The sequence below is a fragment of the Doryrhamphus excisus genome, chromosome 13, assembly GCF_030265055.1.
Source record: "Doryrhamphus excisus isolate RoL2022-K1 chromosome 13, RoL_Dexc_1.0, whole genome shotgun sequence".
Classification (NCBI taxonomy): Eukaryota; Metazoa; Chordata; class Actinopteri; order Syngnathiformes; family Syngnathidae; genus Doryrhamphus; species Doryrhamphus excisus.
This window is the reverse complement of record NC_080478.1, coordinates 18,897,076-18,915,857: the sequence shown is the minus strand read 5'-3', so window position 1 is coordinate 18,915,857 and position 18,782 is coordinate 18,897,076. Positions and strand designations below refer to the sequence as shown.

Genomic DNA, 18,782 nt, shown 5'->3' with positions numbered 1-18,782 from the left:
TAATCCCCCCCCCGTCAATTTTGTTAAATGAATCAGTCAAAAAGTTTGCCCACCCCTGGTCTAATCCCTCGGACAATTGATGCCGTAACTTCTTCAGTACAGCCAAGCAAAGTCCCCACAGGGGAGTTACTGTAGACCTAGTTTCCCACCAAGACAAACAATGCTGGATTGTACCTTCTGGTAATGGACGCTGTGGACGTCTCTTCTAAGATAACATCACCGGGTATTGTGATTCCAGAGAAAGCACTTTGAGTCGTGGAAACATCATCGCTTGTGTACAGGAATCGGGGTGTATTTACATTATTAATCGGCGTACCCTCGACCGGGGTTGTTTTTTTCCTCCCGCCTGGGCGCTAAACCCCAACTATGCTTCTGTGTACCTTTTCGCCGCATTCCACTGTTTTGCTTTCGACGTGTGTTAATCAATCATGCGAACGTGAACGTTGTGTTGACTCACATGCCAGTGTTTCCATTCGGATAAGCTAGCAGCTTACGGGTAAAATGCCTGAGCCTATGCCTTTTGGCTGCACGGTGCCGGGGCCAGGGTATTATCACATACAGTAAACTTCGGATATATCGGACTCAGATATATCGGAAATTCGCTCACAACGGACAGATAAAAAAGAACCGATTTTTCTGTAATGCATTTCCAATAAAAATTCATTGCATATATCGGATTTTTTATAACGGATTTCGCCTATTTCGGACAAAAATCTCCAGTCCCGTTCCAATGCATTTCCATTAAATTTCCCTCGCATATATCGGATATATCGCCGCATCGTGGCGCTCCGATTCGCCGAATCGTGACAGGCCGCTATACGACGTCATTTGCAGCGTTTGCAGCGTTGCCTGCGCGTCCAGGTACATTGGAAACATAGTCAAGGAAGTGCCTTTTTATAACGGATAAAATCCCATTTACGCATATACCGGATATAAATCCGATATATGCGTAAAACGGACATTTTCCGGTATACGCATATAACGGATTTCGCTTATATCGGACAAAACCAGTGGGAACAATTGAATCCGATATATCCGAGGTTTACTGTACTACAGTATTAATTGTCCCTGTACCCTAGAAACCGCCCATGAATGATACAGGAAAAGGCCGAAATGATATTGTGTCAAAGCCCAGGCTTCAGTGATACTGATAAAATATAGAGTTTAACCATGTCCAGTATCACCCCCCACTCCCTCCCCGTAGCTGTCCACTCAGAGCGCACTGCTCAGTATCAGCCCGAGACCGAAGGTGATAACCATGTGATAACCTCTAATTATCACATACTACAGTATTAATTGACACTGTACCCTAGAAACCGCCCATGAATGATACGGGAAAAGGCCGAAATGATACTGTGTCAAAGCCCAGGGCAGTGATACTTAGAGGTTATCACATGGAGGTTATCACGACCTTCGGTCTCGGGCTGATACTGACACTTGGGGGCATGATAGTATGTATGTGATAATAAGATCGTCACATGGTTTGTCTGGTATCAGGCCAGGTATCATGCCCCCAAGTGTCAGTATCAGCCTGGTCTCGGTGTGTGAGTGACAGGAAGAAAAGCTCTGACTCCATTTGCCGCCACCTATTTGTTTGCATGTATAAATCTCTAGACCTCAATAATGTAGCGACCCTAACGTGTTCATTGTTGAGTGTCTGACTGTTCCGGGTGACTGTGAATGCACCAGGGGTGGGGATACTGACACTTGGGGGCATGATACCTGGCCTGATACCAGACAAACCATGTGACGATCTTATTATCACATACTATTTAATCATGAGCTTATTACAGTAAACCTCGGATATATCGGATTCAATTGTTCCCACTGGTTTTGTCCGATATAAGCGAAATCCGTTATATGCGTATACCGGAAAATGTCCGTTTTACGCATATATCGGATTTATATCCGGTATATGCGTAAATGGGATTTTATCCGTTATAAAAAGGCACTTCCTTGACTATGTTTCCAATGTACCTGGACGCGCAGGCAACGCTGCAAACGCTGCAAATGACGTCGTATAGCGGCCTGTCACGATTCGGCGAATCGGAGCGCCACGATGCGGCCATCCGATATATGCGAGGGAAATTTCATGGAAATGCATTGGAACGGGACTGGAGATTTTGTCCGAAATAGGCAAAATCCATTATAAAAAATCCGATATATGCAATGAATTTTTATTGGAAATGCATTACAGAAAAATCGGTTCTTTTTTATCTGTCCGTTGTGAGCGAATTTCCGATATATCCGAGTCCGATATATCCGAGGTTTACTGTAATAAGCTCATGATTAAATAGTATGTGATAATAAGATCATCACATGGTGTGTCTGGTATCAGGCCAGGTATCATGCCCCCAAGTGTCAATATCCCCACCCCTGGTGCATTCACAGTCACCCGGAACAGTCAGACACTCAAGAGCACAACATGTCAACAATGAACACGTTAGGGCCGCTACATTATTGAGGTCTAAAGATTTATACATGCAAACAAATAGGTGGCGGCAAATGGAGTCAGAGCTTTTCTTCCTGTCACTCACACACCAAGACCGGGCTGATACTGACACTTGGGGCCATGATACCTGGCCTGATTTTTTTAGAAAAACTCTGAAAAACACAAGTCGTCTTATATTTGAGGTCTAAAGATTTATACATGCAAACAAATAGGTGGCGCCAAATGGAGTCAGAGCTTTTCTTCCTGTCACTCGCACACACATGCCAGTCTTTGAAAACATGATTTTTTTTTTTTTGTCTTATATTTTTCCAAAACAGGTCTTGAAAAAGAAATTGTTGAAATTGTTCTGGAGACCACAAACTAGTTTTTTGGTTTTGTTTTTTTCGAAAAAGTCTGAAAAACGTGAAATATAAAAAAAAAAATTATTACAAAGGCCTGTTTTTTTGGGCAGTTGTTTTTGGGTTTTTTTTTTTTAGAAAAACTCTGAAAAACACAAGTTGTCTTATATTTGAGGTCTAAAGATTTATACATGCAAACAAATAGGTGGGGCCAAATGGAGTCAGAGCTTTTCTTCCTGTCACTCACACACCAAGACCGGGCTGATACTGACACTTGGGGGCATGATACCTGGCCTGATTTTTTTAGAAAAACTCTGAAAAACACAAGTCGTCTTATATTTGAGGTCTAAAGATTTATACATGCAAACAAATAGGTGGCGCCTAATGGAGTCAGAGCTTTTCTTCCTGTCACTCGCACACACATGCCAGTCTTTGAAAACATGATTTTTTTTTTTGTCTTATATTTTTCCAAAACAGGTCTTGAAAAAGAAATTGTTGAAATTGTTCTGGAGACCACAAACTAGTTTTTTGGTTTTGTTTTTTTTCGAAAAAGTCTGAAAAACGTGAAATATAAAAAAAAAAATTATTACAAAGGCCTGTTTTTTTGGGCAGTTGTTTTTGGGTTTTTTTTTTTAGAAAAACTCTGAAAAACACAAGTTGTCTTATATTTGAGGTCTAAAGATTTATACATGCAAACAAATAGGTGGGGCCAAATGGAGTCAGAGCTTTTCTTCCTGTCACTCACACACCAAGACCGGGCTGATACTGACACTTGGGGGCATGATACCTGGCCTGATTTTTTTAGAAAAACTCTGAAAAACACAAGTCGTCTTATATTTGAGGTCTAAAGATTTATACATGCAAACAAATAGGTGGCGCCTAATGGAGTCAGAGCTTTTCTTCCTGTCACTCGCACACACATGCCAGTCTTTGAAAACATGATTTTTTTTTTTGTCTTATATTTTTCCAAAACAGGTCTTGAAAAAGAAATTGTTGAAATTGTTCTGGAGACCACAAACTAGTTTTTTGGTTTTGTTTTTTTTCGAAAAAGTCTGAAAAACGTGAAATATAAAAAAAAAAATTATTACAAAGGCCTGTTTTTTTGGGCAGTTGTTTTTGGGTTTTTTTTTTTAGAAAAACTCTGAAAAACACAAGTTGTCTTATATTTGAGGTCTAAAGATTTATACATGCAAACAAATAGGTGGGGCCAAATGGAGTCAGAGCTTTTCTTCCTGTCACTCACACACCAAGACCGGGCTGATACTGACACTTGGGGGCATGATACCTGGCTTGATACCAGACAAACCATGTGATAACCTATAAATACGCCACCTGAGAGGAGGCGTGTTGGCATATCGGATTCCTAAGACTGCGTTACAAACGTCTCCGCTTTTCCTGGTTGAATTCCAATATCCGACTTTTCCCTTCTTTTTTTCAGCCGGTACCGACTCAAAAGCCTCGTCTCCTGCGGTCCCCGCAACCGAGGAGAGGAAGGAGTGTTACTACAACTTAAATGATGCAAATTTCTGCGACAACGTCTTGTCTCGTAACGCCACCAAGCAGGAGTGCTGCTGCACCGTGGGGGCCGGCTGGGGCGACAACTGTGAGATCCACGCTTGTCCCACTCCAGGAGGAGGTGAAATATCACTTCTTTTTTTATTATTATTATTACAGAGGCCTGATCTAAGGATGCACGGTGGTCGAGTGGTTAGCGCACAGACCTCGCGGCTAGGAGACTAGAGTTCAATCCCACCCACGGCACATGTGGAGTTTGCATGTTTTTGTTTTTGTTTTTGTTTTTGTTTTTGTTTTTGTTTTTGTTTTTGTTTTTGTTTTTGTTTTTGTTTTTGTTTTTGTTTTTGTTTTTGTTTTTGTTAGAAAAAGTCTGAAAAACACAAGTCGTCTTATATTTGAGGTCTAAAGATTTATACATGCAAACAAATAGGTGGGGCCAAATGGAGTCAGAGCTTTTCTTCCTGTCACTCACACACACATGCCAGTCTTTGAAAACAATTTTTTTTTTTGGTCTTATATTTTTCTTATTTATGAATGAATGCCTGATCTACTTGGTTTTTTAAAATATTTTTTGTGTAGCTCAACAAATTAAAAAAAAATAGTTTTTTGGGGCAGTTGTTTTTTTTTTTTTTAGAAAAAGTCTGAAAAACACAAGTCGTCTTATATTTGAGGTCTAAAGATTTATACATGCAAACAAATAGGTGGGGCCAAATGGAGTCAGGGCTTTTCTTCCTGTCACTCACACACACACGCCAGTCTTTGAAAATATGATTTTTTTTTGTCTTATATTTTTCCAAAACAGGTCTTCAAATTTTTTTTTAAATTGTTCTGTAGACCACAGACTAGTTTTTTTTGGCAGTTGTTTTTGTTTTTGTTTTTTTTAGAAAAAGTCTGAAAAACACAAGTCGTCTTATATTTGAGGTGTAAAGATTTATACATGCAAACAAATAGGTGGCGCCAAATGGAGTCAGAGCTTTTCTTCCTGTCACTCGCACACACATGCCAGTCTTTGAAAACATGATTTTTTTTTGTCTTATATTTTTCTTATTTATGAATGAATGCCTGATCTACTTGGATCCCAAATAACAAGCAAGATATAACAAGATTTTTTTTTGTCTTATATTTGTCTTATATTTTTCCAAAACAGGTCTTGAAAAAGAAATTGTTGAAAAACTAGTTTTTTTGTTTTTGTTTTTTTTAGAAAAAATATGATTTTTTTTTTGTCTTATATTTTTCCAAAACAGGTCTTGAAAAGGGGCTGCAAGGTGGTCGAGTGGTTTTTTAAAATATTTTTTGTGTAGCTCAACACATAAAAAAATAGTTTTTTGGGACAGTTGTTTTTTTTTTTTTTTTAGAAAAAGTCTAAAAAACACAAGTCGTCTTATATTTGAGGTCTAAAGATTTATACATGCAAACAAATAGGTGGCGCCAAATGGAGTCAGAGCTTTTCTTCCTGTCACTCGCACACACATGCCAGTCTTTGAAAATATAATTTTTTTTGTCTTATATTTTTCTTATTTATGAATGAATGCCTGATCTACTTGGATCCCAAATAAGCACTTACATAACAAGATTTTTTTTGTCTTATATTTTTCCAAAACAGGTCTTGAAAAATAAATTGTTGAAATTGTTCTGGAGACCACAAACTAGTTTTTTTGTTTTTGTTTTTTTTAGAAAAAATATGTTTTTTTTTGTCTTATATTTTTCCAAAACAGGTCTTGAAAAAGGGCTGCAGGGTGGTCGAGTGTTTTTTTTAAATATTTTTTGTTTAGCTCAACAAATAAAAAAAAATAGGTTTTTTTTGGGCAGTTGTTTTTGTTTTTTTTAGAAAAAGTCTGAAAAACACAAGTCGTCTTATATTTGAGGCCTAAAGATTTATACATGCAAACAAATAGGTGGCGCCAAATGGAGTCAGAGCTTTTCTTCCTGTCACTCACACACACATGCCAGTCTTTGAAAATATAATTTTTTTTGTCTTATATTTTTCTTATTTATGAATGAATGCCTGATCTACTTGGATCCCAAATAACAAGCACTTACATAACAAGATTTTTTTTGTCTTATATTTTGACAAAACAGCTCTTGAAAAAGAAATTGTTGAAATTGTTCTGTAGACCACAAACTAGTTTTTTGTTTTGTTTTTTTTTAGAAAAAATATGATTTTTTTTTTGTCTTATATTTTTCCAAAACAGGTCTTGAAAAAGAAATTGTTCTGTAGACCACAAACTAGTTTTTTGTTTTTGTTTTTTTTAGAAAAATATGATTTTTTTTTTGTCTTATATTCTTCCAAAACAGGTCTTGAAAAAGGGCTGCAAGGTGGTCGAGTGGTTTTTTTTAATATTTTTTGTGTAGCTCAACAAATAAAAAAAAATAGTTTTTTTTTGGGCAGTTGTTTTTGTTTTTGTTTTTTTTAGAAAAAGTCTGAAAAACACAAGTCGTCTTATATTTGAGGTCTAAAGATTTATACATGCAAACAAATAGGTGGCGCCAAATGGAGTCAGAGCTTTTCTTCCTGTCACTCACACACACATGCCAGTCTTTGAAAATATATTTTTTTTTTTTGTCTTATATTTTTCCAAAACAGGTCAAAGAAATTGTTGAAATTGTTCTGGAGACCACAAACTAGTTTTTTGTTTTTGTGTTTTTAGAAAAAGTCTGAAAAACGTGAAATATCACATTTTTTTTATTACAAATGCCTGTTTTTTTGGGCAGTTGTTTTTGTTTTTGTTTTTGTTTTTGTTTTTGTTTTTGTTTTTGTTTTTGTTTTTGTTTTTGTTTTTGTTTTTGTTTTTGTTTTTGTTTTTGTTTTTGTTTTTGTTTTCAAGCCTATCTCAGCTGTCTTCTGGTGGCCAGCCAATCACAGGGCACATATAGACAAACAACCATTCACACTCACATTCATACCTATGGACAATTTGGAGTCGCTAATTAACCTAGCATGTTTTTGGAATGTGGGAGGAAACCGGAGTACCCGGACGGGGAGAATATGCAAACTCCACACAGAGATGGCTGACGGTGGAATCGAACTCAGGTCTCCTAGCTGTGTGGCCTGCGCGCTAACCACTCAACCACCGTGTAGCCGCTCTTAATCATTGTGCCAAGAGTGCCTCAATATGAATTCATCAACGATTTCCACATAACCGCTTGTTTGTTTCCAGATGACCATCAGCAGTTGTGCCCTCATGGCAGCGGTTCAATTCCCCTGCCTGCTTCCTCTACTCAGAGTCTGGCCGATCAGCGACTCTACATCGGTACTTATTTTAATAACATGCCTAGGCTTTTATAGCTTCCTCACTACTGGCGCTAGAATGTTTTATTTTGACTTTCGGCCATTTTTAAAGCCAGGTAAACAAACACGATCCCTCGCCACCTTTTAACGAGGCTGCCTCACGCCAAGGCTCGACGGGACGCATACCTGGATTATTACTTTAATGGTGCTGTGTCCCGACAGCTGGAAAAGAAATATTTTCCTACTCGGTGTTAATATTTTGTTTGTTTCTTGCACTTATGTCACTCGGAGGTATGATTCTTATGTTTCTTATTTCTTCCTCAGATGCAAATGAGTGTGAAATGTTTGGATCAGACATTTGTAAGAACGGACAATGCGTCAATCTCTTCTCCACTTATACCTGCTACTGTCGCTCCGGATTCTACTATGACAACGTCAGGCTGGAGTGTGTTGGTAAGAAAAGGGTCCATTTTTTCTTCTTTGATGTTTAAAATCAATTATTAATAATAATTAATAATCCATATTAGAGATTATAGGCAGTTTTCTAGCTGCTCCTATTGACCCCACATGGCCCATTAGGATTAATGCTGTCAATCACACAGTGAATGTTTGGACTTTTTATTGTATACTAGATGCTTCTCTGATTATATATAATAATACATAATACATCCGATACATAATACACAATAATATTTATTATATTATATATTGACAGATGCAGTCCTATATATATATATATATATATATAGTATAGTAATATTATTATTACTATAGGAATTATATTATTAATATACTATTATTATTAATATAATATATATATGACTGCATCTGTCAATATATATATAATATGTAATATTATTTATTATTATTATTATATTAATAATAATGTTAATTGTATATTAATATAATTCATATAGTAATAATTAATAATATTAATATATATATATGAATATATAAGAATACATACATATATACATATTATATTATATATAATATTATAATATAATAATAACATTTTAATAATATTTTTAAATAATATAATATGTATTATAATATATATATAATATTATATTATTATATTATAATGTATATAATATATATTATATAGTAATATAATATTGTATATATAAAATATAATAAATAATATTTTATTATATATAATATATATTTTAGACATATTATATTATAAAAACTATATATAATATATATATATATATAATTATTCTAATTATTATTATAATTATAATTATTTATTATATATATTTATGCAAGGTTGACAGATGCAGTTATTTCATGCAGTTAGTTATATATATATATATATATATATATATATATATATATATATATATATATATATATATATATATATATATATATATATATATAAAATATTATAAAAATGTTCTTACTATATTATAATATTATTATTATTATATTGTAAAATTATATTATAAATTTATTATTATATTGTAAAAAAAATTATATTGTAAAAATTATATTATAAAAAAATTATAAATATAAACCATTTTTGTAAGCTTCCCTTATCATCCATCCCATAGTGTTCTCCGTTGGGTTTAGATCAGGGGAACATGAAAGATGATCCCGTATTTTTTTTCTTCTTTTTCCATTTTGAGGCTCCACTTAGAACCTCCTTAAGATCCAACAGCACAAAATGTCAATTTTTCAATATGAATTTGTGTGTCCCGTGTTTTTTTTCCAGATTATGACGAATGTGAATTTGTCAATTCCTGCATGGACGGAGTGTGCGTGAACACGGCGGGTTCTTTCAACTGTTTCTGCAGTCCGCCATTAGTTCTGGACAGCTCCCGACGGCGTTGCATCAGCGTCAACACGACAGAAGGTGCGACTTGCTCACAGCACACAGCCAATCACAGGGCACATATAGACAAACAACCATTCACACTCACATTCATACCTATGGACAATTTGGAGTCGCTAATTAACCTAGCATGTTTTTTTTGGAATGTGGGAGGAAACCGGAGAAAACCTACCCATGCACGGGGAAAATGTGCAAAATCCACACAGAGATGGCCGATGGTGGAATTGAACCCTGGTCTCCTAGCTGTGCGGTCTGCACGCTAACCACTAGACCACCGTGCCGCCCTGCGGAGACTGTTGATATTTTTTTTAAGAGATTAAAGACACACCTTTTTAATCAGGCTTTTAACTAATATTTTTAAACTTTTCTTACGTTTTTATCTTTTTAGTTATGTTCTTAGTCTTTAAGCTTAGACCAGTGTTCAATTCCACCCTCGGCCATCTCTGTGTGGAGTTTGCATGTTCTCTTGATATGGATGCTGTATGGTATCATGTACCCAGAAAAAAATATTCAGTTTGATTAATGTTCATGTTAAAGGTTAAATAACTGTTAATAGTTATCCTCCCTATCCGTGTGGAAGTGGTAAGTTTTTGGCTATTTAAGTTGAAAGGAAATAACTTGAAGGCTACCGTTTAGGTCGCTATAGCTCTCTAGTTTGCGAGTTAGCATGTGTCTCAAGACCCTGCAGTTGCGCAATATGTTGTAAATAAAAAAGAGTATAAATGTGACTATAGTCGTGTTTTGTCATGTCTACAGGGCTCTAATAATGCTTTGTTCATTTTAATGTGAAAAAAATAATTTGTCTACCCAGCAACTATATGTGGTTTCTTAAGTTTGTATTTTTTGCCGTTTTATTATTATTATTATTATATTTATTTATTTATTACTGATTGATTGATTTTCTTTATTCTTGATTTGTTTATTTATTTTTTTATCTTATTTCGTGTAGAAAAATAAAAAGTAAGATATTTGAGAACAGTGGAATGTTTTATCAGAGCTTTTATTGTAGAAAATCGGAACCAAAGCAATTTTTTTTATTTTTTTGGTTTTTAATAAATAATAAAAAAATAATATTAATATTATTATTATAATTATTATATATTATAATTATATATATTAATATTATAATATTATAAAAATATTTTTAATAAAAAAAACCTGATGCTTAGTAATTTTTTTTTACTTTTAATTGTGGTAATTGTTTTTAATTCTGTAAAGCACTTTGTGTTGCATGTCCTTGCAGGAAAAGTGCTATACAAATAAAGTTAAATTTGAAGTTAATTTGACTGTTTGCACATATGCAATACAAAAAAAAGTACTCATTTTTTTCGATGTTTCTTCAAAGCAACGTTGGACTCCAACCCCAACGTGCACATGGACATCTGCTGGCAACGTCTGGAGGGGGACAACATGTGTTCAGAACCCCTTCAGGGTCGTAGGACCACGTACACCGAATGCTGCTGCCTGTATGGAATCGCCTGGAGTGGACAGTGTGCCTTCTGTCCACGGAGGGATTCAGGTGTGATTCATTGTTCATTGGTCCAATTCCGGTTTATGTTTTCGGGACTAACCCCTGTTCTGACTTTCAGAGGACTATGCAGTCATGTGCAATCTACCTCTGAGAGGAAGTTCGGACAGTTTACGGGAGCGACCGGGTTATGAGTACGGCGTTGATGTTCCCGAGGATGCCGCCGAGTCTTTTGTTCCTCCTTACTGGGACAACTACGGCGGACCCGCTGGACCGTACGACATCCCAGAAAACGACTACGGTATTCGAGAAGCGCCTGCTCGAGTCCCGATACATCGACCCCGCGAGCACCAACCACGGCTACTGGACCCCCACTCAGGTGGGTGTGTATTCAACGCTACGTACGCTCACTCCAATGAACACGTGGGTTCCGTATGTTCTCAGAGCGCTATGAGGGCTTTGAGGGTCTCCAAGCTGAAGAATGCGGCATCCTGAACGGCTGCGAGAACGGACGTTGCGTTCGTGTAAGGGAAGGCTACACCTGCGACTGCTTCGACGGATACGAGCTGGATCTCAACAAGATGGCCTGCATAGGTTCGATCCCACTCTGGCATCTCGTAGTTCGTTACATGTAAACCGGGACCATCTGGTCCATGAGTCTTTTTCATTGTCTCAGAATGCTGATCTCTTTAAAGCAGGGGTCTCAAAGTCAATTTATTTGGGGGCCACTGGAGCTAGGGTCTGGGCAAGGCTGGGTCGCATCAGGTTTTCAAAAAAAAAAAAAAAAATATTATTATTATTAAAATATTATATATTATTATTATTATTATTAAAAACAGAAAAATATACAAACTTTTTCAGTGCTTTGGTTCCGATTTTCTACAATAAAAGTTCTGATAAAACATTCCACTGTTCTCAAATATCTTAATTTTTATTTTTCTACACAAAATAAGATGAAAAATAAATAAACAAATCAAAAATAAAGACAATCAATCAGTAATAAATAAATATAATAATAATAATAAAACAGTAAATAATAAAAACTTAAGAAACCACATATAGTTGGTGGGTAGACAAATTATTTTTTTCATATTAAAATGAACAAAGCATTATTAGAGCCCTGTAGACATGACAAAACACGACTATAGTCACATTTATACTCTTTTTATTTACAACATATTGCGCAACTGCAGGGTCTTGAGACACATGCTAACTCGCAAACTAGACAGCTAGCGACCTAAACGGTAGCCTTCAAGTTATTCCCTTTCAACTTAAATCGCCAAAAACTTACCACTTCCACACGGATAGGGAGGATAACTATTAACAGTTATTTAACCTTTAACATGAACATTAATCAAACGTAATAATTTTTTTCTGGGTACATGATACCATACAGCAGGGGTCTCAAACACGCGGCCTGCAGGCCAAATGTGGTCCGCAGGACACTGTTTTGAGGCCCCCGCCTTGATATAAAAGTTTAATGTTAGTGCGGCCCGCAGAGAGCTAGCGACCTACGCGGTAGCCTTCAAGTTATTTCCTTTCAACTTAAATCGCCAAAAACTTACCACTTCCACACGGATAGGGAGGATAACTATTAACAGTTATTTAACCTTTAACATGAACATGAATCAAACGTAATTAATTTTTTCTGGGTACATGATACCATACAGCATCCATATCAAACTAACATTAAACTTTCATATCAAAGTCGGGGGCCGCAAACTAGTGTCCTGCGGGCCACATTTGGCCCGCGGGCCGCATGTTTGAGACCCCTGCTTTAAACCTTTTGGAGCCAGACGTGGTATTTATTTCAAGGAGCTCAAGTAGAAGCTTTGCATTTAACAACCTGGCATTAACTTGTGTTTTACGGCCATGTAATAAAAACAGACTTACTCCCCAAAAAGCATTGTCTGCTAGCCGCTCGCTGCCAAGAGTAAGACCTTGAATCCGCGCCACTGGCTCTATTAGGTGGGATTTTCATATCTTTAAAGCTGGTTTTGGATTGTGAGAAAGTGAGACCGCGCAGCAAATTTTAGTCTTTGGAATAAACTAGACAGAATAAATAGACAGTGTTTCTCATCTTGTCTCAAAGCCACCCATGGAAACACTGCAAAAAGACGACTGCAGAATCTGGAAGATCTAGAAGGTTTTCTGTGCGGGTTATTGTGTGTAGCTGCTCTACAGGAGTCCACAATGCTATACATATGACAATCATTCATTACATTCAGGGTCACGGATGTGGTGCTGGAGCCTATCCCAGCTGTCTTCATGCGAGAGGCGGGGTACACGCTGGACTGGTGGCCAGCCAATCACAGGGCACATATAGTCAAACAACCATTCACACTCACATTCATACCTACGGACAATTTGGAGTCGCTAATTAACCTAGCATGTTTTTTTGGAATGTGGGAGGAAACCGGAGTACCTGGAAAAAACCCACGCATGCAAACTCCACACAGAGATGCCTGAGATTGGAATTGAACTCTGGTCACCTAGCTGTGAGGCCTGCACGTAAACCACTCCTCCACCGTGCACATAATAAGACATTCATTCATTCATTTTCTACCGCTTTTCCTCACGAGGGTCGCGGGGGTGCTGGAGCCTATCCCAGCTGTCTTCATGCGAGAGGCGGGGTACACACTGGACTGGTGGCCAGCCAATCACAGGGCACATATAGACAAACAACCATTCACACTCACATTCATACCTATGGACAATTTGGAGTCGCTAATTAACCTAGCATGTTTTTGGAATGTGGGAGGAAACGCACACAAAACTCACACACAGAGATTGCTGAGGGTGGAATTGAACTCAGGTCTCCTAGCTGTGATGTCTGCATGCTAACCACTCAACCACCGTGCAGCCCTTTTTCCAAGACCTGTTTTGGAAAAATATAAGACAAAAAAAATAATAATGTAAAGACTGGCATGTGTGTGTGAGTGACAGGAAGAAAAGCTCTGACTCTGTTTGGCGGCACCTATTTGTTTGCATGTATAAATCTTTAGACCTCAAATATAAGACGACTTGTGTTTTTCAGACTTTTTCTAACAAAAAACAAAAACAACTGCCCAAAAAACTAGTTTGTGGTCTACAGAACAATTTCAGCTAGGGGACGTTGAGCTAACCACTCCACCACCGTGCAGCCTAGAAATTAGCATGCTAAATATTAATTTTTTCTACTATATTTCTGCAGTAGCAAATAGATACAACACAATTCCTCTTCTTCAAGAAGAAGACGGCCAAGTTGGAAGTTGAGTAGTTGAGGTCTGCACGCTAACCACTCGACCACCGTGCAGCCCTTTTTCCAGACCTGTTTTGGAATTATATAAGACAAAAAAAAATCATCTTTTTGTGTTTTTCAGACTTTTTCTAAAAAAATGAAAAAAACAAAAACAACCTATGGACAATTTGGAGTCGCTAATTAACCTAGCATGTTTTTGGAATGTGGGAGGAAACCGGAGTACCCGGAGAAAACCTGGGGAGAACATGCAAACTCCACACAGAGATGGCTGAGGGTGCAATTGAACCCTGGACGTTGAGTTAACCACTCGACCACCGTGCAGCCTAGAAATTAGCACGCTAAATATTATTTTTTCTAATATATTTCTGCAGTAGCAAAACAAAAACAAAAACAAACGAAAGAACATGCAAACTCCACACAGAGATGGCCGAGGGTGCAATTGAACCCTGGTCTCCTAGCTGTGAGGTCTGCGCTAACCACTTGTCCGCCGTGCAGGCTAGAAGTACACATATAACACATACTGTTGGTATCAGAAATTGAGAGTCGGACGATATCGGCATATCGGTTTTTGGCAAAAAAAGCCAATTTCAGATATCCCTATCCCACCATCACACACTGGATAGACTCGTATTTCACTTGCGTTTTTGTATCCTTGTTATAACATTCATTCATTCATTTTCTACCGCTTTTTCCTCACGAGGGTCGCGGGGGGTGCTGGAGCCTATCCCAGCTGTCTTCGGGCGAGAGGCGGGGTACACCCTGGACTGGTCGCCAGCCAATCACAGGGCACATATAGACAAACAACCATTCACACTCACATTCATACCTATGGACAATTTGGAGTAGCTAATTAACCTAGCATGTTTTTGGAATGTGGGAGGAAACCGGAGTACCCGGAGAAAACCCACGCATGCACGGGGAGAACATGCAAACTCCACACAGAGATGGCCGAGGGCGGGGACCGAACCCTGGTCTCCTAGCTGTGAGGTCTGCGCACTAACCACCAGACCGCCGTGCCGCCCCTTGTTATAACAAATCACTGCAATTTTACTTCCTCCTTTTTGTACCCACCCATGCAAACTCCACACACAGGTTGGAATTGAACTCGGGTCACCTAGCTAACCTAGCTAACCACTCGTCCACCGTGCACATAATAATACATTTCATGTTCCTTTTTCCCCACAGATATAAACGAGTGTGAGGACATCAGCGACAAGGTGCCGTTGTGTCAAAACGGCCAGTGCACCAACACGGAAGGATCCTACAAGTGCAACTGTTTGCCCGGCTTTGTGGCCTCCACCAAGCCCCACAAATGCATCCCAGCCATCCCGGAGGCGGAGCTTAGAGTACCAGGAAACTGAGATGAGAACTCATTAGCGCTGATTTTATTATTTTGTTGTTGTTTTTTTTTTTACCTGTTTCTTCAAAGTTGGCCTTCTTCCCTTTAACCCTTTAGATGCACGAGTGACTGGACCCTACACTCTTCCATAAGTGGCTCAAAAATCACCCATACTAGAATCAATGCATTTTTATGACAATTTTGCTATTTCGGTTAGGAATAATCACTTGTATGATATTTAGTATTATATTTAGGACCACACAAGAATGATTTCATGTTAGAAATATCTTCATTTTTCACTTTTTTCCATCTTTGAAAAAGATGGATGTGAGGATCAGTTGTGTGTTGCATAAAGGTAAGTTAAAAATGTGAACGACATGATATCAAAAATATGATTTTTGAGGAATACCTGGAATATGAAATGATAAAAAATTTTCATTACGAAGATATTTCAAGAAAACAACCTGACCGGGTCATTTTTGACCCACTTATGGAAGGTTGGGGTAGTAACACAAAAACTAAAATTTCTTAAAATGTATAAAAGATAAGTTAAAAATGTGAATGGCATGATATCAAAACCATATTTTTTGAGGAATACCTGGAATATGAAATTATAACAATTTTTCATTATGAAGATATTTCAAGAAAACAACCTGACCGGGTCATTTTTACCCACTTATGGAAGGTTGGGGTTGTAACACAAAAACTAAAATTTCTTAAAATGTATAAAACATAAGTTAAAAATGTAAATGGCATGATATCAAAAACATGTTTTTTGAGGAATACCTGGAATATGAAATAATAAAAAAAAATTCAATACCAAGATATTTCAAGAAAACAACATGAAAGGTTGGGGTAGTAACACAAAAATTAAAATTTCTTAAAATGTATAAAAGATAAGTTAAAAATGTGAATGGCATGATATCAAAAACATGTTTTTTGAGGAATACCTGGAATATGAAATAATAAAAAAAAAATTATTACGAAGATATTTCAAGAAAACAACATGGAAGGTTGGGGTAGTAACACAAAAACTAAAATTTCTTAAAATTTATAAAAAGGTAAGTTAAAAATGTGAACGGTATGATCGCAAAAACATGTTTTTTGAGGACTACCTGGAATATGAAATGATAAAAAAATTTAATTACAAAGATATTTCAAGAAAACAACATGGAAGGTTGGGGTAGTAACACAAAAACTAAAATTTCTTAAAATGTATAAAAGATAATTAAAAAAATGTAAATGGCATTATATCAAAAACATGTTTTTTGAGGAATACCTGGAATATGAAATAATAAAAAAAATTAATTACAAAGATATTTCAAGAAAACAACATGGAAGGTTGGGGTAGTAACACAAAAACTAAAATTTCTTAAAATTTATAAAAAAGGTAAGTTAAAAATGTGAACGGTATGATCGCAAAAACATGTTTTTTGAGGACTACCTGGAATATGAAATGATAAAAAAATTTAATTACAAAGATATTTGAAGAAAACAACATGGAAGGTTGGGGTAGTAACACAAAAACTAAAATTTCTTAAAATGTATAAAAGATAAGTTAAAAATGTGAGCGGCATGATATCAAAAACATGTTTTTGAGGAATACCCATTTTTGACCCACTTATGCATCTACGGGTTAAAGGCCTGGCACTAAACCTGCAACAATAACCCTGAAACGTCCAGAACAGAACACGCTAATTACCCATCATACACCTGTAAGAGGAGTCAATAGATCGGGTTGACCTTTTCAATCACTAACCCTCTTGGTAATTTCATCATTCTCCATTTAAGTTTCTTTCTTTTTGTGTTATTTATTTCAAATCTATTTCTTCCTGTATTTTTCTTCATGTGACGGCCACAAGTACAGAAAAGTACTCGGAATTCCCACACTCAAATGCACCACTTTCAGCACCGAACCCCTTTTTGCCCCTTCCCAAAGTCATTCAAAATCAATTTTATTCAGCATTAAAATCCTTAGAACAGCAATGTGTTGAATGTGCGGACCAAGAGCTGTGACAACAACAATGAATACAACCAAACTTTTCAAAATAAAGGCTTCAGCGGCGACCTTTAAAGACTGTAGATGTATATGAGGATCTGATTATGTCATGTTTTTTTTTTTAATGTAAAGGTGCAATACTTGCCACTTTTTCCTAAAAATAAAAAATAAAAAAATTAACAGTATTAACTTATTTTATTTTGTCGACAAAGTAACAACGTGTGTTGTTACATTTTAATGTCTAAAATAACACAAATATCACTGCTTTATGTACACTTCTTAATCAAATGATTGATTCCCGTGAGTGCAAGAAAAAAGGCTCCGCTGGAGAGGTTTGGTATATTTTGTACAGCTCTAGTACTATGTATTTTTTTTTTTTGTTAAATATCATTTTAATACATCATACATAGCACAACCATTATTTTTGTTTGACATAAAATATGCAAAATATGATAAAAAAAAATGACATAATAGCTTTGTAGATTTATATGTGTCTGTAAAAAATATTTTTTAAAACAAATTTTTTTATGTGTAAGAAAAGCGGCTGACACTGTACCAGAGGAACTGCGTGTATAACCTGCCCTGTGGAGCAGAATATGAAATATATTTTTTTTTGTTTGGGGTGGAAAAGTGGCAGCACTGTTCTAATCTAATGGCGGACATGTTTCATTTTATTACCGAAGTTCTGTATATTACAAAGATTATTCATTGGCATGATTTAATAATTTCTTTAAATGAGAAAACATGGCAAACACACAATTATGACAGCAGAACACTAGTCTTAATTTAACCCAATTTATCAACTATAAAAACCTACACTGTAGTTTAACTGTGCTGCTCTAATTATCACCTGAACCAGACAGGAAGTCCAACATTTGGGCCAAAGTAGGAACAGTCTATGCCCTATAAAAAAAAAAACCCCAAATGACTTAATGATAATGTTTTGTTGTAATGATGTGGTCATTGGAAAATATCATTTTGTTTACCTCTTGACTGTAATCACTGTCAGTCATTCAAATAAAAACGTAAAAAAGTACATTTTGAATCATTGTGGTGTTTTCTTACATATAGAATATACAACACTCATACTGACATACATTTCCATGCATTAAAATGTTATTTCTTTAAGTGTTGTCCCGTGAAAATACATAATAGCTTTCTTGTTGTAGCCTACTTTTTAACCACATTAAAGTTTCTTTTTTAATTTAGCTTGTGTCGTGTTATTTTGTACAAAATATTCAACAACAATCATCGTTTATAAAGTTCACACATGGAGTATATATTAACTGTGTTATACTAGCCTCTAGTGGTCAATACAGAAAATACACTGTGTAGTCTTTCCCGTATCATTGGTTTACAAT

General features: G+C 36.3%; 1 protein-coding gene across 4 annotated transcripts in view; it reads left to right on the top strand.

Annotated features, from left to right (window-relative positions):
- The window catches only part of LOC131139964 (latent-transforming growth factor beta-binding protein 2-like), a 169,949-nt gene extending 151,510 nt beyond the window's left edge, over positions 1-18,439 (top strand). For all 4 annotated transcript variants that reach the window (XM_058089942.1, XM_058089941.1, XM_058089940.1 and 1 more), the window contains 8 exons: positions 4,229-4,426; positions 7,464-7,556; positions 7,859-7,987; positions 9,255-9,395; positions 10,720-10,893; positions 10,964-11,221; positions 11,287-11,436; positions 15,269-18,439. In XM_058089942.1, the coding sequence (XP_057945925.1) occupies positions 4,229-4,426; positions 7,464-7,556; positions 7,859-7,987; positions 9,255-9,395; positions 10,720-10,893; positions 10,964-11,221; positions 11,287-11,436; positions 15,269-15,444 (1,319 nt within the window). In that variant the 3' untranslated portion in view covers positions 15,445-18,439. The remainder of the gene's footprint in view (positions 1-4,228; positions 4,427-7,463; positions 7,557-7,858; positions 7,988-9,254; positions 9,396-10,719; positions 10,894-10,963; positions 11,222-11,286; positions 11,437-15,268) is intronic.
- Positions 18,440-18,782: the final 343 nt, after the last annotated feature.